We start from the raw sequence: 24,873 nt of genomic DNA, 5'->3' as shown, positions 1-24,873 counted from the left end.
ACATCTTGAAGCGCCTGCAACGCTAGGAGCACTGCCCTCATCTCCAGGACATTTATGTGCAAGTCTATCTCATGCTCCTGCCATGAGCCTTGTACCATCCTGCCGAGATAATGCCCCCCCCCACCCTATCTGGGAGGCATCCGTGGTCACTGTGGCTACCGGGTTGGGTGAAACAAAGGGTTTCCCTACGTCTAAATTGTTGGTGCATAGCCACCAACTGAGGTCCTGCTTGCATTTGCCTGTGATTAAGATTGGATGGGATAGTGGTAGTCTTTGAAAGGACCACTGGGCGAATAGGAGGCACTGTAGGATCCTCATATGCAACCTCGCTAACGGGACCATCATGATAGTGGATGCCATTGTCCCCAGTAACTGAAGCACTAGTCTTGCCCTCACGCATGTCAGAGGCATCATCATCCGAACCTGTCGTTGTAACCCTGTGATCCTTTCCATAGGTAGGAACGCCCTCAACCGAATAGTGTCCAACTCCGCTCCTAAAAATAAGACACGCTGTGAGGGTAGCAAGGCAGATTTTTTCCAGTTTATTGTGATGCCTAACTGGTGACAAAGATCGATAACAGTATCTCTGTTTTGAAGAAGTAGATACTTGGTGGGGGCGGATAGGAGCCAGTCGTCCAGGTAAGGAAACACCTGGAATCCTTGACATCTCAAGTGAGCCGTCACCATTGCCATGCACTTGGTGAACACCCTGGGGGCTGTGGTGAGACCAAAGGGCAGGGCTCGAAACTGGAAGTGCCTGGCGCCCAGCCAGAAGCGTAGATTACATCTGGATGCTCTGTCCATTTTGATGTGGTAATAAGCATCCTTCAGGTCGATGGAGCACCTCCATACTTCCTTTCCCAATAATGGGAGAATTGATTGTAGCGTGACCATCCGGAATTTGGACTTGTGTACATAATGATTGAGTCGGCTGAGATCCAAAATGGGTCTCAGGTCCCCCGTTCTTTTCGGCACCAAAAAGAATCTCGAGCAAGTCCCTAATCCGATCTGGTCTGGGGGGACTGGTTGGATGACTCCTTTTTCTAGCAGCTGAGAAACCTCTGTTGCTGCCTGACCCCTTTGACTGGGTGGGACGTCTGTGATCTTTTTGACGGGAGGAGGTGTGGAGTGAAATGGGATGGTGTAACCTCCGGCGATTATCCCTAATACCCATCTGTCCTGGGTGATGTTGACCCAGGCTTCTGGATACTGGGAAATTCGACCCCCAACTGGCTCCGGAGAAGCAAAGCCGGGCACACCCTCAGGAATGAGAGTATGGGGAAAGTACAGTTTTGTACCTACCATAAATGTAGATGTCCGAACAGGAATGCATCTGCAGTCCTTACAAATGGGTTGTCCTGTCGTCAGGCAGCCCTTCGGTCGGCCGGATTCCAAAGCCTGGGTCTGGCCTCGGCTGGTGTCGCACTTCACCCGACGTCATAGCTGCAGTTCTTCGGGTATAAAGGCATCAGCCGACGCCATTTTCCTCAGTGTTTCTTGCCCCAGATGCCAGTTGCCCTCTTGGATAGCTAAATTTTGGATAAATGCCAATGTTTCCAAATAGTAGAAGGCAAACACAAAAATAAGCATGTATGTACATATATACAAACAAATACACCATAAGAGATCCCCCAGCTAGCTATTAGATGGGCAAATACCCTAGGAATACCACAGAGGGAAGGAGGGTGGGTAATCCTGACTGCAGATGCATTCCTGTTCGGACATCTACATTTATGGTAGGTACAAAACTGTACTATGTCCTTCAAGGATGCATCTGCAGTCCTTACAAATGGGTAGAATACCATAGCCAAACTAGGGAGGAGGAAGAAGAAATTATGGTGTAGTTAGGATCCCTTGCAAAACAGCAGTGGCAAACCCTGCTCGGGATCTAGAGTATAAAGGTAAGTTATAATGCTTGGCAAATGTATGCACGGAGGTCCAAGTAGCAGCCTCTATAATGTCCTTGGTAGCCACTCCTCGTAAGAAAGCTGTGGTAGTGGCTGTAGCCCTTGTAGAATGAGGCCTTATGTTCTGTGGAGTTTGCTTTCCATGGTAGGAGTAACAGAATCTGATGCAATTTCCTATCCACTTGGAGATTGTCTGTTTTGAAATTGCTTTTCCTTCCCTTCCTGTTGCATATGCTACCAGAAGCTGGTCAGTTTTTCTATTGCCCTTGGTTCTGTCCAGGTAGTAGCGCAACTGTCTATGTACATCCAAAGTATGCAGCAGTCTTTCCCCCCTGTTCTGTGGATTGGAGAAGAAGGTAGGTAGGTGGATAGCCTGGTTTAAAGACACACTGGATACCACCTTAGGCATAAATGTAGGATTTGTTCTCATGGACACTCTATCTTGATGGAAGATTAGGAAGGGTTGTACTGCCATTAAAGCCTGTAGCTCAGAAACCCTTCTTGCTGAGGTAATTGCCAGCAGAAAAGCAGTTTTCCAGGATAGGTGTTGAAGATCTGCTGTTGCTGCTGGTTCAAAGGGGAGTGTCAATTTTTCTAGCACAAAGTTCAAGTCCCATGCTGGTAATGGTGGTTTCCTAGGAGGTTTTACATTTTAATTCCTCTCAGAAACTGCCTGAGTAGAGGATGAGAAGACAGGGGATCGAAGTTGTATTCTGCAGAAATAGCTGATGCATGTATCTTGATGGAGGAATAGGACAGGCCTGTATGGAAAAGCTCTGCCAAATACTCCAGGATGTTGGCAATGTCTACCTTTGACACATCTTTTCCCTTTTCAGTACTCCAAATGAGAAACCTTTTCCATTTTCCTGCATAGTTCCTTCTTGTTGAGGGTCTGCGGGCCTCAAGGATAATGTCTTTAACCCTTTGGGATAAATCTGGGTTAGTTGCTCTTATGTAATGTTCCAGGCAGTCAGCTGCAGAGTTTTCAGGTTTGGATGCAGGGTGTTGTAGCCGCTCTGAGTTAACAGCAGAGGAATCAGGGGTAGTGTCCACATTTTCCCCCGAGACATGCTCCTCAGTAATGGGTACCAATGTTGTCTTGGCCAGTCTGGAGCTATCAGAATGATCCTTGGACGTTCCTCTTTGATTTTCAATAGCACCTTGTGCATCAAAGGAAGAGGTGGAAATGCATATGCTGTCAGGCCTTTCCAACTGAAGGATAGAGAGTCCACCTTCCAAGCAAGTGGGTGGTACGTCCTTGTGCAGAATTTCTTGAGCTGGTGATTGAGTGGGGATGCGAATACGTCTATTTGTGGCAGTCCCCATTTCCTTGTGATGACCTTGAAGATGTCCCGGTGTAGCATCCATTCGTGAGCATCCGAGGTAGTTCTGCTTAATATGTCTGCTAGGATGCTTTCTTTTCCCGGTACAAAAATTGCTTGTAACTGAATGTTGTAGCTCAGAGCCATATTCCATAGGTCCAGTGCCATCCGGCATAGAGGGTATGAATGAGTGCCTCCCTGTTTGTTGATGTACCACATGACTGTGGTGTTGTCTGTCCTTATCATCAACTGCCCTTCTTGGAGGAATGGTCTGAAATTCTGGATTGCTAGTTTTACTGCCAGCATTTCCTTTTGATTTATGTGCAGGTGCAGCTGATCTGGAGTCCATAAGCCTTGTATGCACTTGTCCAGCATGTGGGCCCCCAACCGAGGTCTGAGGCGTCCGTTGTGATGGTTTGGCTTGGTTGAATGCTGTGGAAGGGCAAACCTGGGTTTGACTGGCATGCCTGAGCCCACCATAGGAACTCTTGTTTTAGGCATGGGATTAGTGGTATTTCGGTTTCTAGGCTGTGCCTGTGTTGCGACCATAAATTCTTCAGGTACCACTGTAGCTTTCTCATATGCAGTCTGGCATGAGGGACCAGGATTATGCAGGATGCCATGAAGCCCAAGGCCTGCAGTACTTTCCTTGCTGTTAGTTTGTTCTGCTTTGTTAATGCCAAGAAGTAGAGAGGAAGTTGTTCTTGTTTTTCTGCAGTTAGGAATGCCATCTGTTTTACTGTGTCCAATTCTGCACCTAAGAAGGTTATTCTTTGGGATGGTATCAGTCTTGATTTTTTATATTGACTGTATATCCCAGGGCTTGCAGTAAGCAAATGACTCTTTGTAAGTCTTCTGTTAGCTTGTTTTTGTTGTCCGCTTGTATCAGGCAGTCATCCAGGTATGGATATATTTGGATTCCCTGAAGCCTGCAGTGAGCGATTACTGATGCCAGGCATTTCGTGAACACTCTGGGCGCAGTAGATAAGCCAAAGGGCAATGCTGAGAATTGATAATGCTCTGATCCTGCAAGAAATCTGAGGTATCTTCTGTAATTTGGTCGTATGGGGACGTGCAGGTATGCCTCCTTGAGATCTAGAGTCACCAGCCAATACTTCTTGCCCAGCATGGGAAGAAGTTGCTGTAGGGTCAGCATTTTGAATTTTGGAACAATGATGAATGTGTTTAAAGCGGACAGGTCGAGAATAGGCCTCCAATTTTTCTCTTTTCTTGGTACCAGGAATAGTCTGGAGTAAAATCCCTTTCCTTGTTCCATAGATGGTACCCTTTCCACAGCTCTCATCTTTGCTAATTGAGCTATTTGTTTTAGAGCTTCTGTCTTTTGATTTGGTGGTAGGTTTGGCATTCCTCTTTTTCCTGGTAAAGTATGGAAATGAAACCTGTAGCCTTGGTCTATAGTTTGCAAAATCAACTTGTCTCTTGTGATGTAGTGCCAGTTTTTTGAAAATAAGGCTAACTTTCCGCCTAAGGGTGCTGCTATTTGTTCCCTGGTAGGCGGTGCCAGAGCCAAGTCACTGTGATTGTCCTGTTGCAGTGGTAGTAGTTGTGTCTGTGCCTCGCTGGTTGTTACCTTGCCACTGGCGTCCCCTGTAGGCACCTCCTCTGGATTGATTTCTGCCTCTTGAACGCCTATTCCTGCCTCTCTGTGTTTTAGAGGAGTCTGGAAAGGAGCAATTTTTGGCAGGCCAGTTCCTGCTAAACCTTGGAGGCTGAACCTGTAAGAAATCTTTCACTGTTTGTACAGATTTTGCCCTCTCTTCCATTTTCTTCAGTACCTGCTGAGCAGGAGAACCAAATAAACTGACCTTATCCATAGGAGCATCTAATAGTTTTGCTTTAACATGATCCGGCAAGACCTGTTCTTTCAACCATGCATGCCTTCTTATGTGCCAGTCATGGCTGATCTAAAGGGAATGGTTACTAACCTGCTGAATGTTATGCACCATTTCTAGAACATATTTCTTATCTAAAGAATCATCAGAGGACAGTTTCTTAGTTAACTGATCAAGCATAAACTCCTGGTATTGGATCATATGAAACTGACAGTTCAATGCCCTAGCTGAGAGAGTAGCAGAGGTGTATACTTTTTTACCCCATCTCTCTAAGGACCTGGATTCCCTTTCAGAGGGGAGAGGGTTTTAACTGAGGTCGGCTACTGCCTTAGGCCCCTGGGAGATAGTCTCGGGATCTGCAAAAGGAGCCTTGTATAAATGGTGATGTGTGTCCGGGACCCTGTAGAACCTATCGGGCTTAGCAGGGGCTGGAGGCAAAGTATCAGGAGCAGTGCAAGCATCATTAAATGCATCATCTACAACAGGAAGAACTGGAGGTATAGCTAAAGGCCTATGTTGTGGTAAATGCAAAAAAGTCCTAAGCCTTTTCCTTGAATCTGAGAAATCTTGCCCCTGCCATTGGAATTGCTCTCTCATGGCATGTAAGGTTTCCCCAAAGGAGAATTCCTCTGGTGGAGAGGCAGAAGGAATCGATTCCTCAGCATCGGAGTCTTCATAAGGAGAAAAAGGAGCCTCTGTATTGTCTGTATCATCAGAAGAACCATCTGAGGACACTGGCTCAGGGGGCTCTGCTCTAGGTCTCTTTTCTGGAGGAGGTTGAGAGGCCCTGTCTGGATGAGGTTGGGATCCCCTTATTAAAGAGATGAGATCCTCTGCCAGAGTGAGCATTTGGGAACTGGAACTGGGCCTGTGAGAGGGGGGCTTAACAGGCACAGACTTAGAAGTTTTGGCTGCTTTAGCCCTGGCAAAGGCCTTTATGGACATGGCTGCAGGCGGCCTAGCAGCACCACGTGCCGGGGTTGAAACATCCAAAGGGATGGTGTCCGATAATTCTTGTGAAACCACAGTAGCAGGTTGAATTTCAGAGGCCGATTCAACCAGGTTAGAAGGGCCTCGGTAGTAGTCATGGATTCGCTGAAGATAGAACCGTTTGCTCGGTTTCGCCGAAACCGAGACACTCGCGGTTTGCTTAATCGCGGTTTCGCCGAGACCGCGGACCGCGAAAGTGTCGGTCCTTTTCTTTGCGTTCTTAACAACTTGTGAAGTCGGAGGATCCGACGGCATTATGTACGCAAAATCTGAACCGAAAAACTGTTCAGCAAACTCCGACCAACGTCTAAGCGTCCGTCGGTTGAAAGAAGCACAGGCTAAACAAGCTGCTACGTCGTGGTCTGGGCCTAAACAAGGTAAGCAGTAAGAGTGGAAATCTTTATGAGGTATTTGTTTCCCACAAGTTAAACAGTTATTCACTTTTTCTGACATCGGCTGAGGCAAGAAAGAGTCACCAACGGGGTACTTAGCTTTTTAGAAGTCTTCGAAGTAGTATTCGGTAGTATTAATCTCTGGATCTGACCGACCGGCACTTGCGAACAGCTTCTGCTTCGGGCACCACGCGGCAAGAAAGACTGGGGAAAATGGCGTCAGCCGATGCCTTTATACCCGAAGAACTGCAGCTATGACGTCGGGTGAAGTGCGACACCAGCCAAGGCCAGACCCAGACTTTGGAATACGGCCGACCGAAGGGCTGCCTGACGACAGGACAACCCATTTGTAAGGACTGCAGATGCATCCTTGAAGGACATCAGCGGAAGGAATCATGGTCCATCAAATTGCGGGGGCCCCCTCTGCCTCTAGGGCGGCGTCTCCCTGAATACGACCCCCCTCCACTGCCTCGGGGGGGGGGGGTCTCACCCTGTGCGGTAGGAAAGGACCTTTGCGATTTTTTGAACCACATCTTTCTCCCTCGCTGAGCCTTGGGATAAGGCCTCGACGCGAGGGAAAAACGGACTCCCACGGCAGACAAGGTCTTTCCCTCTTGCTTGCACCTGGTGAGCGTGTCTTTGACTTTGGTCCCGAACAAGGAGGAACCATCGAAGGGGGCATCAGTAAAGGAAGACTTAAAGGCCTCCGCAAAATGACACAGGCGTAGCCAAGCTTGCCTCCTGAGGGCCACCCCTGAACTAGCCACCCTACTAGCTCCCTTGGCCGCGTACGAAATCAGTCACATGGACGAGTTAGCAATGGAGTTGAGGGTAGAGAGCTGAGCGTTGACCGTTTCAGTCACCGCCTCAGGTACGTTACCCGTTGAGTATCTCCTAACTCCTTCAGGAGATCTCTCTGGAGCCACGTGAAATGAGACAAATAATTCAGCGACCGCAAGGTAAAGGTCGCTGAAGACAGTGTACGCTTCCCGTACTGATCTAGACTCCTTGTTAGGGGCATGGACCGAAGAGGAAGACTCAGCAACTTCCTTCTGTGCAGCCGTCACCACCATAGCATCTACCGGGACTCCCGTTGTCAAAAATTCTTTCCCTTGGGGAGCAGACAAAAATTTGTTGGGGCGTCGAGGAACTGGCGGAGTCTCCCACACCCTTCGACAAATAAGGCCAGGAGCTCGAAGGGTGGAGACACCCAGGAGGCGGAGGGCTGGGTGCCAAAGGCCTTAAGGAATACTGACTCCTCCTCGGAGGGGGTTTTGGAAGGCCAGTATCCTCTGTTTCAAGACCTCCAGGATATCGGAGAATGAAACATCCTCAGAGGAAGACTTAGGGGACCCCTCGAGGTCAGTATCGGAAGTGAGGGACTCGTCCTGGGAGTCTATGTGCTTCCTCTTGCAAGCTTTCTTTCTGGGGGGTTCCTCAGGCACAGACTCTGAGGGCCCTCAGAAAGAAGGGGACCACTCATAGGGGTATCCTTAGGCCCTTGCGTCCTGCTGCCCAAGGATAGGTGGATGTCAGAAGCTCTCGCCAGTGTCGTAGGGGACAGAAGGACTGAACCGAGAGAAGAAGCTGACCTAGCCAGCACGCTCCGCATAGCCTCGAAGGCGGGACCTCCCGAATCGGAGGACCGACCACCTTCCAAGACCATGACCGGGACCGGAGTCCCCGCAGCTAAGGCGCCAAGGGGAAGGCTTGGCACCGACTGGTGCTCCAAGACATCCCCCTCGGGCCTGACAGAGGAGACCAGAGTCTCAAACCCTGTGGACGGAGCCGACAGGGTCGGAGCAGATGCTGGCACCGATAAACCCCGCTGGGGGATCGGCGCCGGCACAGGAACGTCCCTCGGAGCGGAACTTACCGGCTCCGACGACAAGGATGCGCTTGGAGGAGGAATAGCAGGTATAACCAACAGAGCTGGCTCCAGAGCCGACTGGGTCAGAGCCGAGAAAAGTTTAGCCAACACAGACGACTGTAGGAGCCTCTGCACCACCCTATCTACATCCAAATCGAAAAGCCTGGAGGATTTGGAGGAAATGGATGGAGAAGCAGACCTCCTATCTGGAGAAGCTTGCCTTAAACTTGGCGACCGGCTCTGAATCGGTTCCAAAATTATCGGACCGGCCGCAGACTCAGTCGATACAGTTACTCCCTGCGGCCCCGAAGTCGGTGGAGCCGAGGAAGCAGATTCCACAATGGAAATTTTAGAAGGTGGCTCCGAAACAATAGATGGAGCCGGCAACCTCTTGTTGGATTTGGAGGATTTAGACTTCGACTGGGAGCTGGGAGCCGAACCTAAATCTTCCTCAAAGGATGGTTTTAGCAGTCCCTTTAGGATCAATTTGTTTTTCCTCTCTTGGAGCACCCGAGGACTAAAGGCATGGCAGAAACTGCACGACTCCTGAAGGTGGATGGCTCCAAGACAGTAAACACAGACCGAATGTCCGTCTGTGATCGACATTTTATAGGCAGACTTAGTACACTTTTTAAAGCCCGACGGCTTATGCTCTTTTTGTTCCTTAGACATTCTAACAAATAGTAGCAGCCGCTACCAAAAAGGTGGGAAACCGCTAACAAAGAAAGCAGAACCACGTAAAAAACACACACAAGGCTCAGGGGAGAACCTCTAATTAAAACGGTTCTCAGTTAAATTAATAAACTAACCAGACAAGCACACGAGGAGGACTAGGTCCTCTAACATAAAAAGGCATAGCCCGAGGGTGTAAGGGATACCACACACAACACATTCGCACTCTACAAAAACAATGCAGCAACACCACTAAGAATCACTCTATGAATAACAGAATTAAATTAGCCAGGAATTAGCGAAAAACTTTCCACAAAAAAATTGACTTTTCAATACTTAGCCACAGCCAAGTCGAGACCACGTCCGAGCTCTACAAGTGGCAAACGAGATCTGGGGATGTGGAGCAGTGTATTGTGGGATACCATCTTAGCCCAGCCAATCAAAGACTTTCGAGCTAGTAGATAGGCAGAGTCGGAGCAGACATTCGGCTCCGAACCCACAAGTGAAGAATGTAGGCGAGATAGGACTACATAACATCCTGTGTTACTTTTATGAATCACCTCTTGACTTACTCCCTTTAATAAGGCCTCCGGATATCCTCTTGCTTTAATCATATTCATAATAAGGCTAACTTCGTCCAGAAAAGCTGTGTCTGAGCTGACCATTCTGGCCGCTCTCACTAGCTGTCCTTTAACTATAGACTTTTTCTGGAGGGGTGGATGTGCGCTACTGTATTCCAAATAGGAATTAGAAAATGTATTTTTCCTATGAATTATGTTGTATGAATTTTAATATATGGAATGTATACATGATTTGAGATTTCATATTATGCATTGTATTCAATAGAGTATATATGAATATATAAGTTTTTGTTAATTAACTTTTTTTCACATTTATATATTATAACTCGTTGCAAGGACACAAAACGCAGTTTATTACTTATAAGGTAGAAAAGTAGATTTTGCTTTAAGGTGTAATGAATTAATTAATACTCATTATCCAATTAATGACTTTGGATATATATGGCTGGGTTCTTTTTTAGTACTTGTATCCATTGTAAAGAGTTCTGATGAAGTCCCTTTTTAAGTTAAGGGAAAAAAGCGCTTAACCTGTGGATTTTTATTGTGAATACATTTTCTGCATCTACAGTGGTTGTGTTGTCGTACGTGGACTGGCTTTGCACTTCTGTGGTGGTTCTTCAGTTTTTGCAACAGTTTCCTTGGAGTTAGCTAGTATAAGCCAAATGATGTCTACAAAAAGTGTGAAGTGCCATGTGCTGATTAGTCTGAACACAGTCTAGGTGGTGTTCCAGGGTGCCCTCTAGACAAACCAATTGGAAAAAAGGGGGATAGGTGGGGGGGGGGCAGGTATATGGCAACATGGAAGAGAGGACATCTATGGTTATGGTTAGATTTTACACAACTATTCTATGTCCTTCTAATCCCATATTGCAGTATTCTTAGTGTGGGAGATTGCCACAGCTTAGGAAGAAGGATGGCTGGAGGTAGAGGTAGCCGATTCCAGAAAGCCCTGTAGGACTGCCAGAGCAAACCCTGCTCTGGCTCTGGAGATGTGGTCCAATTTATAGTGTCTGGTGAAGGTATGTATAGAGGACCAGGAGGCCACCTCCAGAATGAAGGCTGTGTCCAGGCCTTTGAATAAGGCTTTGGAGGATTCTACAGCCCTGGTAGAGTGAGCCCTAACTCCCTGAAATAGGTCCTTGCCATGGTAGGAGTAGCAGAAGTGGACAGTTTTCCCTGATCCAGCAGGAAATGGTTTGATTGGAGACTGCTATCCACTTTGAAATAGTCTGCTTTGAGATAGTCTCTTCTTCCGTGACGTCAGGTCGTCAGGGGTATAAAGCATGCAGCCGACGCCATTACATCGTTTTTTCTTGCCCCAGATGTCAGGTGCCCCCCTAATGAGAAGAGTACAGTTCTGTACACTTACCATAAATGTAGATGTTCGAGTGTATTCACTGTTGCAGTCATTACATTTGGGTAATCCTGCTGGCAGGTTGCCCTCAGTCGGCCTGAATTCCAAAGTCCTAGGTCCTGCGTCGGCTGCTGTCACCCATTCCCTGACGTCAGGTCATCAGGGGGTATAAAAGAAGCAGCAAACGCCATTTTCTTCAGTTTTTCTTGCCCCAGATGTCAGGTGCCCCCTGAAAGGGTAGCCAAAATTTATATATATATATATATATATATATATATATATATATATATATATATATATACATGCACCAATATAAACTTTACCTTCATCTACAAGCAAATACACCACATAGGTTGAATAAATCAGAGAAGGAAAGATAAGTTCCAGCAGAAAAAAGGGGGGATGGCGGGTGGGTAACCTGGACTGCAACAGTGAATACACTCGAACATCTACATTTATGGTAAGTGTACACAACTGTACTATGTTCACAACTGTACTATGTTCTTCGTGTTTCACTGTTGCAGTCATTACATTTGGGTAGAGTCCCAAAGCTATGGTTGGGAGGCTGGAGCTAAACAGCATTAGGAGCGACTATGAGGCCCTGCAGATCTGCAGTGGCAAAGCCTGCCCTGGATTTAGAGTAAAGTAGTAGATGATAGTGCTTTGTAAAGGTGTGCAATGAACTCCAAGTAGCAGCCTCTAAAATGTCTTTGGTTGGTACTCCCCTGAGAAAGGCTGCTGAAGTGGCTGCAGCTCTGGTTGAATGTGACCTAATGCCCTTAGGCACTGGCTTGCCATGGTGAAAATAGCAGAAACGAATGCAGTGGCCTATCCACTTTGAAATAGTCTGCTTTGAGATAGCCTTTCCCTGTGATCCTGCAGCATATGCAACTAGCAATTGCTCTGTCTTCCTGAAAACTTTGGTTCTGTCCAAGTAGAATCTAAGCTGTCTGTGTACGTCCATGGAATGCAGAATTCTCTCCCCCTTGATCTGTGGATTTGGATAAAAAGTTGGCAGATGAATAGTTTGGTTAAGAGTCATACTGGATACCACCTTAGGCATAAATGTTGGGTTTGTCCTCAGAGAAACCCTATCTGGATAAAACATGATAAAAGATTCCACAGCCATGAGTGCCTGTAGCTCTGAAACTCGTCTTGCAGAAGTTATTGCTAGGAGCAGAGCTGTTTTCCAAGATAAAAACTTTATATCAGCAGTAGCAGCTGGCTCAAAAGGAGGCAGGGTGAGTTCTTCCAAGACATAGTTGAGGTCCAAATGCAGGTATTGGTGATCTCCTTGGAGGCCTTACATTTTTGGCTCCTCTGAGGTACTGCTTTAATAAAGGATGAGAAAAGATTGGTGGCTCTGTATTGTAATGAAACAAAATGACAGAGGCATGAATTTTAATGGATGAAAAAGATAGGCCTTTGTCCAGCATCTCAGTTAAGTATTGCAAAATCTGAGGAATATTTGGTACAGCCGTATCAGTTCCTTGCGCATGGTTCCAAGCACAGAATCTCTTCCATTTTCCAGCATAAGATTTTCTAGTACTAGGCCTTCTGGCTTCCAAAATGACATCCATCACATTTACTGAGAGGTGTGCTTTGTATGATTACATTATCCGCCATACTGTCAGGTTTAAAGTCCTGAGTTGGCTGTGCAGGATCGGATTGTTTTGCTGGGATAGTAGATGGGGTATTTGAGACAAGTTCTTTAGAATTGGATACCAGTACTGGCGGGGCCAGTATGGGGCAATCAGTATCATCTTTGGCTTCTCCTGTCTGACCTTTAGGAGTATCTTGGGGAGAAAAGGCATATACTGATAGGTTTATCCAGTTGAAGGATAGAGCATCCGCTTTCCATGCTTGCTTGTGACAAATCCTTGTGCAGAATCTTTTTAGTTGGTAATTGTGAGGGGAGGCAAATAGATCTATGTCCGGGCATCCCCATTTCCTTGTTATCATGCTAAATACTTGTGGGTCCAACTTCCGCTTGTGGGGATCCATTAGGTTTCTGCTTAGTAGTCTGCCAGAGTATTTATCCTTCCTGGCAGGAATTGTACTTGCAGATGTACTTGGTAGGTCAGTGCTGTTTCACACATTCATGTATAGTCTGTAGAGGGGGTAAGAATGTGTGCCCCCCTGCTTATGTACCACATGACTGTAGTATTGACCGTCTTTATCAGTAGTTGTCCTGGATGAATTATGTCCTTGAAGGCTGTCAGGGCATTCTGAACAGCTAGCATCTCTCTTTGATTGATATGTAGATGCATTTGACTTATGGACCATGTGCCCTGAATACATCTTCCTGCCATATGCTCCCCCCAGGCATAATCTGATGCATCTGTTTGTCAATGTCTGCCTGGCTGTGGGTAAGGTGAATGGCTGTCCCCTGTCGAGGTGACAGGCTTTTGCCCACCATCAAAACTACTGTTGCAGGCAGGGAATGAGGGTAATTGTTGTTTCTAGGCTGTGGCAATGTTGAGTCCAAACACCTTTTAGATACCATTGAAGTTTCCTCATATGCAGTCTTGCATATGGAATTAGTAGTATGCAGGATGCCAGGAAGCCCAACGCCTGCAGAATTTCTCTTGCAGATAACTGGGTCTTTGTTGCCAACATTGTGAAATAAGTAGTCAGTTGTCTGTGCTTGTCTGGCATGAGATAAGCCATCTGGGCAGTTGTATTTAAGCTTGCACCCAGGAATATTTTCTCTTGAGAGGGTACAAGTTTTGATTTCTTTTCGTTTACTATGTACCCTAGACTTGTTAGTAATCTTTTTACAAACGCCAGATGCTGTAGTAGAATGTCGTTGTTCTCTGCTTGAATAAGGCAGTCGTCCAAGTAAGGATAGATTTGTATTCCTCTTTGTCTGCAATATGCAATTACTGGTGCCAGGCATTTTGTGAAGACCCTGGGCACAGTAGATAAGCCAAAGGGCAGTGCAGAGTATTGGTAGTGCATTGAGTCAGCTATACATCTGAGGTATCTTCTACATGATAGTCTGGAACATGCAGGTATGCCTCTTTTAGGTCTAAAGTCACAAGCCAAGCGTTCTTGCCTAGCATGGGCAGAAGCTGCTGCAGAGTTAACATTTTGAATTTTGGAATATCCAGGAATGTGTTGAGGATGGACATTGTCCAGTATTGGTCTCCAGGCTTTGTCCTTTCTGGGCACCAAGAATAGCCTTGAGTAAAATCCTTGTCCCTGCTCTTGTTGTGGTACTTGCTGAATGGCTCATGTTCATGAGAGATAAAACTTGTTTTTGAGCCTATGCCCATTGATCGTGTGGCAGGTCTGGCATTCCGAGTGGTCTTGGCAGGGTGTGAAAGTGAAACCTGTAACCATGAGACACGATATTTAGGACCCATTTGTCCTGGGTGACCATGTGCCAATTTTGTGAAAAAACTGCTAGTTTTCCCCCCAAAGGAGCTGCCAGAAGATAAGTGCTTGGTGCTGGCAGGGGAAAGTCATTGAAACTGTTTCCTGTATGGCTGTGATTTTTCCTCTCCACCTTTGGAGGTAGAAGCACCCCATTGTTTAGGCCTGTATGAGCCTTGGGGCTGTGATGTGCCTCTGGGGCGTCTGTATCTGCCTCTTTGTGGCCTGTCTGACACTGGAAAGGACCATTTCTTTGTAGGCCAGTTTCTGCTAAAATTTAGGAGGCTGTACCTGTAAGAAATCCTTTACTGTTTGCATAGATTTAGCTTTGTCCTCCATTTTCTTCAACACCTCTTCTGCTTTAACACCAAACAAAGTATCATGTTGTAAAGGAGCATCTAATAGTTTTGCTTTAACATGATCGGGCAGATTCTGTTCTTTTAACCAAGCATGCCTCCTAATAACAGAACCTGTAACTGCTGCCCTGCAGGAGGCCTCTAGAGAATCAAAACCACATTGCAAAGTATGCTTTCCTACTTGTTCAGCTGCATGCAATAAATCCTGCATTTCCTTGTTTTCTGCACATTCTGAATTTGCCAACATTTTCTGTTTAAGCAGTGACATGAGGTATTGCTGATACTTAAGCATATGAAACTGACAATTTAAAGCTCTTACAGCCGAGGTAGCGGAAGTATAAATCTTTTTCCCCATCTGTCCAGGACCCTTGAATCAGATGGGATAGGGTTTTTTGCAGCGGAAGCCTTGACCCCCTTGGGACCTTGAGAAATAGTTTCTGGGTCAGCAGTAGGGTTTTTGTAAAGAAATGTATGTGAATCAGGCACCCTGTAGTATCTGTATGGCTTAACAGGAGCTGGAGGTAAGGAGTCAGGAGACGGACCAGACTGAAAATACATCATCTACAATATCTAAAACAGGAGGAATAGCAAGAGGCCGGTGCTGAGGTAATAAAAGGAAGTCTCTGAGCCTTTTCTTGGATTCTGAGTAATCCTGGATCTCCCAGTGGAAATGCTCCCTCATGGTATGCAGGGTCTCCCCAAAAGAATAATCCTCAGGAGGAGAGGCTGAAGGGATACCTTCTTCAGCATCAGAATCCTCATAGGGAAGAAGGGAATACTCTTGTTCAGAAGAGGAATCAGAGGAAATGGAAACCTGATCACAAGATTCATATTCTATGTCTTGCCTAGGACTCTTATCAGGAGAGGGATGGGAACCCCTGATCAAAGTAATTAGGTCTTCGGCCATTTTAAGCATCTGTTTTTTAGGCATGGAGGCCTGTCCAGGAGAATGCTGTACTTGTTTCTTTGTCTTTAGAGGTGCTTTTGTCCTTGTCTTTGCTACTGAAGATGGTTTTACATACAACTGTGTAGGTCTGAAAACACCCTCAGAAGCAGATGCCTGCTCAGCGGCTCCGGACCCATCTGAGGGAATAGTTTCAGAGTGTCCAATACCTTGAGTATCTGTCGGCCTAGTCGGCTCCACGTGAGAGTCGGAAGCGGCCTGTGGCTCTGAGGTAGCGGGCCTCAGGGGCTGCGAAAGTGCCTCACTGAGAACCGGCGACAGGCCTAATAGAAGCCTCGTCTGTTCTGGATCTCGGATGCCTGTCCTTTTCTTTGCGCTTTTTATAAACTACGGTCGTCAACTGTTCCGACGGCATTATATAATTGAATCTTCTGCCAAAATAATGTAATGCAAAATCGTACAGACGCTTAATAGTGCGTTGGTTAAATCTAGCACAAAACCGACAACTAGCAACGTCGTGGTCAGGGCCTAGGCAAGGAATACAGTAAGAATGAAAATCCTTATGAGGTATTTTCTTCCCACAAGAAATACAATTATTAACTTTTTCCTGACATCGGTCTGGAGCAAGAAAAAAGTTTCCCCAATGGGGTACTTAGCTTTAATGAAGACTTCGGTTCTGAAATTCGAATTTGAAAATCTGAGGAGTCGGCCGACCGGCACTTGCGAACTGCTTTTGCTTCGGACACCGCGCGGCAAGAAAGACTGAAGAAAATGGCGTCAGCTGCATCTTTTATACCCCTGGCGCACTGACATCAGGGAATAGGCGACAGCAACCAACGCCAGACCTAGACTTTGGGACTCAGGCCGACTGCGGGTAGCCTGCCAGCAGGATAACCCAATGGTAATGACTGCAACAGTGAAACACGAACATCGTTGTGATCAGGGCCTAGGCAAGGAATACAGTAAGAATGAAGGTCCTTATGAAGTATTTGCTTTCCACAAGAAATACAATTATTTACTTTTTCTGACATTGGTCTGGAGCAAGAAAAAAGTTTCACCAATGGGATACATAGCTTTATTGAAGACTTCAGATCTGAAATTCGAACACGAAAATCTCAGGAGTCGGCCGACCGGCACTTGCAAACTGCTTCTGCTTCGGGACCGCGCAGCAAGAAAGACAGTAGAAAATGGCGTTGGCTGCTTCTTTTATACCCCCTGATGACCTGACATCAGGGAAAGGGCGACAGCAGCCGACGCAGGACCCAAGACTTTGGAATTCAGGCCGACTGAGGGCAACCTGCCAGCAGGATTACCCACATGTAATGACTGCAACAGTGAAACACGAAGAACATCAATTAAATCTAAAAACATACAAGGTTATACCTCCAACAAAAAAGCAAATGCATCAAAAAGCTTTTAAGCATAGTAAAGGAGAGAAGTATAGCCAAAAGTAGTCAGGGGGCTAGCGGGTAGGTAACCAAGACTGCAACAGTGAATACACTCTAACATCTACATTTATGGTAAGTATACACAACTGTACTATGTTCTTTGTGTTTCACTGTTGCAGTCATCACATTTGGGTAGATTCCCAAAGCTAAGAATGGGAGGAGGAAATTAGATAGCATTAGGGCCAGCTATAAGGCCCTGCAAGACTGCAGTGGCAAAGCCAGCTCTGGATTTAGAGAAAATTGGCAAATGATCGTGCTTGGTGAAAGTATGTACAGAAATCCAGGTAGCAGCTTCTAGGATGTCTTTGGTAGGGACACCTCTGAGAAAAGCTGTAGAGGTAGATGAGGTAGATGCAGCCTTGGTGGAGTGAGGTCTGATCCCCTGGGGGATAGGTTTTCCATGGTGCTTATAGCAGAAATGAATGCAATGGCCTATCCATTCAGAAATGGTTTGCTTTGAAATAGCCTTCCCCTCTGCCCCTGCAGCAAATGTCACCAGCAGTTGTTCAGATTTCCTTTGAGGTTTAGTCCTGTCCAAGTAAAAACTTAGTTGTCTGTGCACATCTAAGGAATGCAGTATCCATTCCCCTTTGTTCTGTAGACTGGGAAAGAAGGATGGCAAATGAAAGGACTGATTAAGAGCCACACTGGATAGCACCTTGGGCATGAAGGAGGGATTGGTCCTGAGGGACACCCTGTTCGCATGAAAGATGATGAAGGGCTCCACTACCATAAGGGCCTGTAATTCAGATACCCTTCTAGCTGAAGTGATTGCTAAAAGGAAAAATGTTTTCCAAGAAAGAAATTTTAAGTCTGCAGTAGCAGCTGGCTCGAAAGGAGGTAGAGCGAGTTTCTCCAAAACAAAGTTAAGGTCCCAGGCTGGGGTTGGAGCTCTCCTGAGTGGTCTCAAATATTTGGCCCCTCTGAGGAACTGCTTGAGCAGTGGATGAGAAGACGGGAGGGTTCTGCGTTATAATGAGCTGAAATGGCTGAGGCGTGGATTTTAATGGAGGAAAAAGACAGGCCCTTGTGAAGCATCTCAGTTAAGTATTGTAAAATCTGAGGTAAATTGGGCACTGCTGTGCTCATCCCTTGAGATTGGTTCCAGGCACAGAATCTTTTCCACTTTTCGGCACAAGATTTTCTAGTACTAGGCCTCCTTGCCTCTAAAATGATATCCATCACAGGTTTACTGAGGGATGGTAAAGGAGATTATGTAATTAGCCAGGCTGCAAGGTTCAGTGTTGGAAGCTGAGGGTGCAGAATATGGTTCTCCTGCTTAGACAACAGGGAAGGAGTCTGAGGCAGTTGCCATGGGGATAACAGTGACACACTGCGCAGGAGGGGGTACCAGTGTTGGCGCGGCCAGTCTGGAGCAATCAAAATCATCCTTGGTTTTTCCCGTTTGATTTTTAGTAGTACTTTGGAAAGCAGAGGCAGAGGGGGGGGAAGGCATAGACTGATAGGTTTTTCCAGCTGAAGGACAGAGCATCCACTTTCCATGCTTGTTTGTGGGGAGTCCTTGTGCAAAGTTTGTCCAACTGGTAGTTTTGGGGAGAGGCCAACAGGTCTATATCTGGGTTCCCCCATGTGCTTGTCAACATGTTGAAAATCCTTGGTTCCAGTTTCCACTCATTCGGGTTCATGAGGTTTCTGCTTAGTCTGTCAGCCAGTGTATTTAATTTTTCTGGCAGGAATTGAGCTTGTAGGTGCACTTGGTAGCTCAAGGCTGTGTTCCACAATGCCATGGCTAGTCTGCAGAGGAGGTAAGAATGTGCACCCCCCCCCTGCTTGTTTATGTACCACATAACAATGGTGTTGTCCGCCTTTACCATTAGTTGTCCTGGAAGAATGTGGTCCTTGAAGGCTGTCAAAGCATTTTGCACAGCTAACATTTCTTTTTGATTGATATGCAGGTGCATTTGACTTGTGTTCCATTTGCCCTGAATGCACTTCCCTACCAGGTGAGCCCCCCATGCATAGTCTGATGCGTCTGTTGTTGGGGTTTGGGTGGCAGGGGGTGGTGTGAAAGGTAGTCCCTTGTTTTGGTGGCAGGCCTCTGCCCACCAAAGGAACTCTAGGCGTAGGCAAGGTATGATACGAATTATTGCTTCTAGATCCTGAGAAAGTTGACACCATAGGCTTTTTTGATACAACTGTAGTTTCCTCATATGCAGTCTTGCATATGGAATTAGAAGAATGCAGGAGGCCATGAACCCCAAAGCTTGCAGTATTTGTCTTGCAGATAGCAGGGTTTTTGTGGCCACTTGTTTGAAGTAGGTTGTCAAATTAATTTGTTTCTCTGGCGTGAGGTAAGCCATCTGGGAAGTTGTATTCAAGCTTGCTCCCAGGAATATAATTTGTTGACAGGGTACCAGGTGTGATTTATTTTCATTTATGGTGTACCCCATATAAGTTACAACCTTTTGTACAAAGGCTAGATGATTCAAAAGTATGTCCTGGCTTTCTGCCTGAATTAGACAATCGTCCAGGTATGGGTATATTTGAATATTTCTTTGTCTGCAAAATGCAATAACTGGAGCTAGGCACTTTGTGAATACCCTGAGCACAGTAGATAAGCCAAAGGGCAGCGCAGAGAACTGATAGTGCGTGTAAGCCTGCTTTGAAGGGTAGGTATCTTCTGCAAGATTCCCTGATTGGGATGTGCAGGTGTGCTTCTTTTAAATCTAGTGTTGGCAACCAGGCATCTTTGCCTAGCATAGGAAGAAACTGGTGAAGAGTCAGCATCTTGAATTTTGGAATCTCCAAAAAGGTGTTTAGAGTAGACAGGTCCAGGATAGGACGCCATGAATTGTCTTTTCTGGGTACCAGGAAAAGTCTCGAGTAGAAACCTATCCCCCGTGCTTAAGAGAGAAAGTACTAGTTTTTGGGCCTCTGCCCACTGATTTGGGGGTAGGTCCGGCCACCCGTTTGGTGTTGGCAAAGTGTGGAATCTGTATCCCTGGGACACTATATTTAAAACCCATTTGTCCTGGGTAATGAGTTCCCAATTCTTTGCATGAAGAGCAATTTTTCCCAACAAAGGGGCAGTCAGTTGATAAGTGCTTGGAAATTTTAAAAGGAAGTCATTGAGACAGTTTATCATAGGGGGGAGTCTTATTATTCCCAGATTTGGAAGTGGAGGCCCCCCACTGCTTAGTTGTGTGTCCCCTAAACCTGGGATTTTTGCTGTGTCGGGGTTTGGCTTGAGAAGACCTGGAAGGGGCTGGAAAGAAGCAATTCTTAAAGGGCCAGTGCCTACTAAATCTAGGAGGCTGAACTTGTAAAAAATCTTTTAACAGTTTGCAAAGATTTAGCTTTCTCTTCCATCTTTTTAAGAACTTCCTCAGTCTTGTTGCCAAACAGATGGTCCTGATTTAAAGTAGCATCCAACAATTTAGCTTTAACATGATCAGGCAAAGATTACTCCTTAAGCCAAGCATGCCTTCTGAGCACAGACCCAATAACAGCAGCCCTGCAAGAGGCATCTAATGAATCAAAACCACATTGCAAAGTATGTTTTCCAACATGTTCAGCAGAATGCATTAAATCCTGTAATTCTTTATTTTCCACACAGTCAGGAATCAACATTATTTTCTGTTTAAGCCGTCCAGTAACATGTTGCTGATGCTTTAACATATGAAGCTGGCAGTTTAAAGCCCTAATGGCCAAGGTTGCAGAAGTGTAAACCTTCTTACCCCATCTAACCAGCGGCCTGGAGTCTGTATCAGAAAGAGTAGGATTTTTAGCAGCAGAAGCCTTAACACCCTTGGGCCACTGTGAAATAGTCTCTGGATCTGCAATAGGATTTTTAAAAAGGAACTTGTGGGACTCAGGGACCCTGTAGTATCTGTCAGATTTTCTGGGAGCAAGAGGCAGGGGAATCAGAGGCCAAACTAGATTCCGAAAAAGCATCAACAACAATATCTAGTACAGGAGGAATAGTTAAAGGCCTATGCTGAGGTAGAAGGAAATCCCTACGCCTCTTTTTTGAATCAGAAAAATCCTGGCTTTCCCAGTGGAAATGCTTCCTTAGAGTATGTAAGGTTTCCCCAAAAGAAAAATCCTCAGTTGGGGAAGGAGAGGGAATCGAGTCCTCTGCATCAGAATCTTAGTAGATAAGGGCAAATCCAGATCATCAGAAAAAACAGAATCCTGGTCAGAAGATACATAATCAACTTCATTCCTAGGCCTCTTAGAGGGGGGGGTTGGCTACCCCTAATTAGAGTTTTTAGATCTTCAGCCATTATCATCATTTTTTTAAGCATAGTGGCCTGGGCATCGGTTTTTTAGGCATGGTTCGAGATTTAGGCCCAAGTAAAAAAGGTGGTGTCGGTTTAATATGCAAGTCCGTAGGCCGGAGTACACCCTCAGAAGCCGGTGCCTGCACAGCGGCTCCGGACCCATCCAAGGTAGAGACATCTGCGGCTTCCATAGTTGAAGCATCTCGTGGCATACCAGACTCTGAATGGGTCTCAGTACAGGCCTGCGAATCAGAAGTAGCAGGTATCAGGGGCTGCAAAAGTGCCTCAGTGAGTACCGGCGAACTGGCGACTGGCTTAGGAGAAGAGTCATCGGCAGTTTTGGACCTGTCTTTATCTTTGCATTTTTTCAGAATCCTGGTAGTTGGATGGTTAACTGACAACATTTCTGGATAATTAAACCAAGAACCGAAATATTTAGAGGCGAAAATATACAGACGACGGATAGTGCGCTGATTAAATAAGGACAAAACCGACAGCAAGGTACGTCGTGGTCTGGGCCTAGGCAAGGAATACAGTACGAATGAAAATCTTTGAGGTATTTGCTTTCCACAAGTAATGCAATTATTAACTTTTACTGACATCGGTAAGGAGCAAGAAAGTTTCCCGGGGTACTTAGCTTTAGTTAAAGACTTCGGTTCTGAAACTCGAAAACGAAAATTTCATGAGTCGACTGACCGGCATCAACTGGCCTGTCCTTGGTTAGGAAGGCTTTGTCATCTGCTGCCGTTATGAACTTAATGGGCGTCCACAGAACTGGTTCCAATGATTCTGGACAGCTCCACTCCTTTCGACTTACTACCCCCCTAGCAGCGGGTCGAAGGGTGGAGACATCCAAGAGGTGGAGGGTCGGGAACCAAATGCGTCCAGGAACACAGACTCATCCTCAGAAAGGGAAAGGGACTTCCAGCCACCCCTCTGCTTGAGGATTTCCAGGATGACCGAGAATGAGACATCCTCAGAGGGGGACAGTGGGGACCCTTCTGAGTCCTCAAAGTCTGTATCTGATGTCAGAGACTCAGGAGAGTCCCACATGCTTTCTCTTAAATGTCCTCTTCCGAGGGACCTCCTCAGAGGGATGCTCTGGGGAGGTTTCGGAAGGTGGGGGGTCACCTAATGGAGCGTCCTGGGGCACTGGTTCCCTACACTTAGAATGAAGGGGTGGTGAGAGGGAAGACAATGGCTCCGTAGTAGCTGAAGCAGAGGTAGGAACTGTCTGAAAGACAACACACACTTGACCACCTCGAAGGCACCACATTCCCGGCACGAGAGGGTCCCTGGCTCCGAAGAGTCGAGAGACCTCTCAAGCACCAAGGGCAATGGTTCCGAGGCCAATGTGGGAGCCAAGCTCACCTGCGTTGAAGATCCAGAATGGAGAGTAGGGTCAGACAAGAGTCCAATGCCGGTCCCCCCCTCGGAGCCGAGGGAGTGTCTGCTCCCAGATCCCTTGATAGAAGGAGGTATCTAAGAGATAGGAGTGGATGTCAGAACAGAGACACCGGAGGTTTTCGGAACAGACGGTTCCACTACAATGACATCCATGCACTCCCCCTCCGAGCTCAGGTGATTCGAAGGAGGAATGGACAATCTTAGGGGTAGAGTAGTTGGCTCCACATCATATAGGCTGGTCTCGATAAAATTTTATTGAGAGCTGGTGTCTTGAGAAGCCTTGTCACCACCCTATCCACATAATCGTCTGAAAGCCTCCTGGATGATCGAGAGGAGTGGGAGGACGATCGGTGACTGCCCACCACAGACTGTAGAAGCGCACACTGTGGAGTGGACCGCACCAGCTCCAAAGGAGGAGATCTAGTCCTTTTGTGACTCCTAGATGGTTCAGAGGATGTGGGTTTCCTCCGGGTGCTCCGGTTTCCTCCAACATCCCAAAGACATGCTGTAGGTGAATTGGACACTCTAAATTGGCCCTAGGTGTGAGTGTGTACCTTCTGTGGAAGGTTGGGTGCTGGGGCTGGCAACTCAACACCGTAAAACTCCACTGCCAATCATGACCGGACAGATTATCCGCTGTGGCGACCCCTAACTGGGAAAAAAGCTGAAAGAAGAAGAAGATGGTTCAGAGGACACTGACGGAACCGCAAGAGATATGGTCTTGTCGGGCCTGAGAGGTTTCAGATCCGACAAACTGGAAGATTTCTCTCTGTCTCGGTGGCTCCGAGGTCGGAACCGACGGAGATGTCGATTTGGAGGATTTCCCTGCTTTACTTGCCGGATTCCCTTCCAGTGTCAAAGGGCCCTTTCAGTAAGCCTCTCAGTATAAAGCTTATTTTTGCGCTCCTGCAGGACTCTGGCATTGAAAGCATGACAAATGGAACACGAGTCCTGCAGGTGCATGGCTCCCAGGCAATAAACACAACTCGTATGTCCATCAGTCAGGGACATTTTTTGGGAGCACGAATCACACTTCTTGAATCCAAAAGGTTTGGATTCTTTGGGAGCTTCTTTATTGAAAGCAGAAAAGTACAGTTTTGTACCTACCATAAATGTAGATGTCCGAACTGGATAGCATCTGCAGTCATAACAAGTGGGTTGTCCTGTCGTCAGGCAGCCCTTCAGTCGGCCAGATTCCAAAGTCCGGGTCCGGCTGATGTCGCCTCTGTTGGATAACGGCACCAGCCGACGCCATTTTCCTCAGTGTTTCTTGCCCCAGATGCCAGTAGCCCTCTTGCAGGCTAAAATTTGGATAGATGCCAATGTTTCCAAATAGATAGAGGTAAACACAACAATAAGCATGTATGTACATATATACAAACAAATACACCATAAAGACTCCCCAACAGCTAGCTATTAGAAGGGTAAACACCCTAGGAGTACCACAGAGGGAAGGAGGGAGGGTAATCCTGACTGCAGATGCTATCCAGTTCGGACATCTACATTTATGGTAGGTACAAAACTGTACTATGTCCTTCATGGATGCATCTGCAGTCATAACAATGGGTAGAATACCATAGCCAACTAGGGAGGAGGATAAAAGTAGATTATGGTGTGTTTAGGATCCCTTGCAGTACAGCAGTGGCAAACCCTGCTCGGGATCTGGAATATAGAGGCAAATTATAATGCTTGGCAAATGTATGCACGGAGGTCCAAGTAGCCTCAATAATGTCTTTGGTTGCCAAGAAGGCTGTGGTAGTGGCTGTTGCCCTTGTAGAATGAGGTCTTATGTTCTGTGGAATTGGTTTTCCATGGAAGGAGTAACAGAATCGTATGCAATTTCCTATCCATTTGGGGATTGTCTGTTTGGAAATAGCTTTTCCTTCCCTTCCTGTTGCATAGGCTACAAAAAGTTGGTCAGACTTTCTGCTATTTTTGTTCTGTCCAAGTAGTAGCGTAGCTGTCTATGTACATCCAAGGTATGCAGTATTCTTTCCCTCTGTTTTGTGGGTTGGGAAAGAATGTAGGTAGGTGGATTGCCTGGTTTAAAGACACTCTGGATACCACCTTGGGCATAAATGTAGGATTAGTCCTCATGGACACTCTATCTTGGTGGAAGATTAGGAAGGGTTGCACTGCCATTAAGGCCTGTAGTTCTGAAACCCTCCTTGCTGAAGTAATTGCCAGTAGGAAAG

At 46.5% G+C, this 24,873-nt stretch overlaps 1 protein-coding gene across 1 annotated transcript in view; it reads right to left on the bottom strand.

The window, feature by feature from the left end:
- Nucleotides 1–24,873, bottom strand: part of GPBP1L1 (GC-rich promoter binding protein 1 like 1) — a 1,437,510-nt gene that overhangs the window by 1,089,290 nt on the left and 323,347 nt on the right. Inside the window, exon 4 of the mRNA XM_044070363.1 lies at nucleotides 5,482–5,510. Within this exon, the coding sequence (XP_043926298.1) occupies nucleotides 5,482–5,510 (29 nt within the window). The remainder of the gene's footprint in view (nucleotides 1–5,481; nucleotides 5,511–24,873) is intronic.

The sequence above is a fragment of the Protopterus annectens genome, chromosome 4.part1 (genome assembly GCF_019279795.1).
Source record: "Protopterus annectens isolate FY-2018-M chromosome 4.part1, PAN1.0, whole genome shotgun sequence".
Lineage (NCBI taxonomy): Eukaryota > Metazoa > Chordata > Ceratodontiformes > Protopteridae > Protopterus > Protopterus annectens.
Note: the sequence above shows the minus strand (reverse complement) of the source record. Positions and strands in the feature narration are given on the sequence as shown.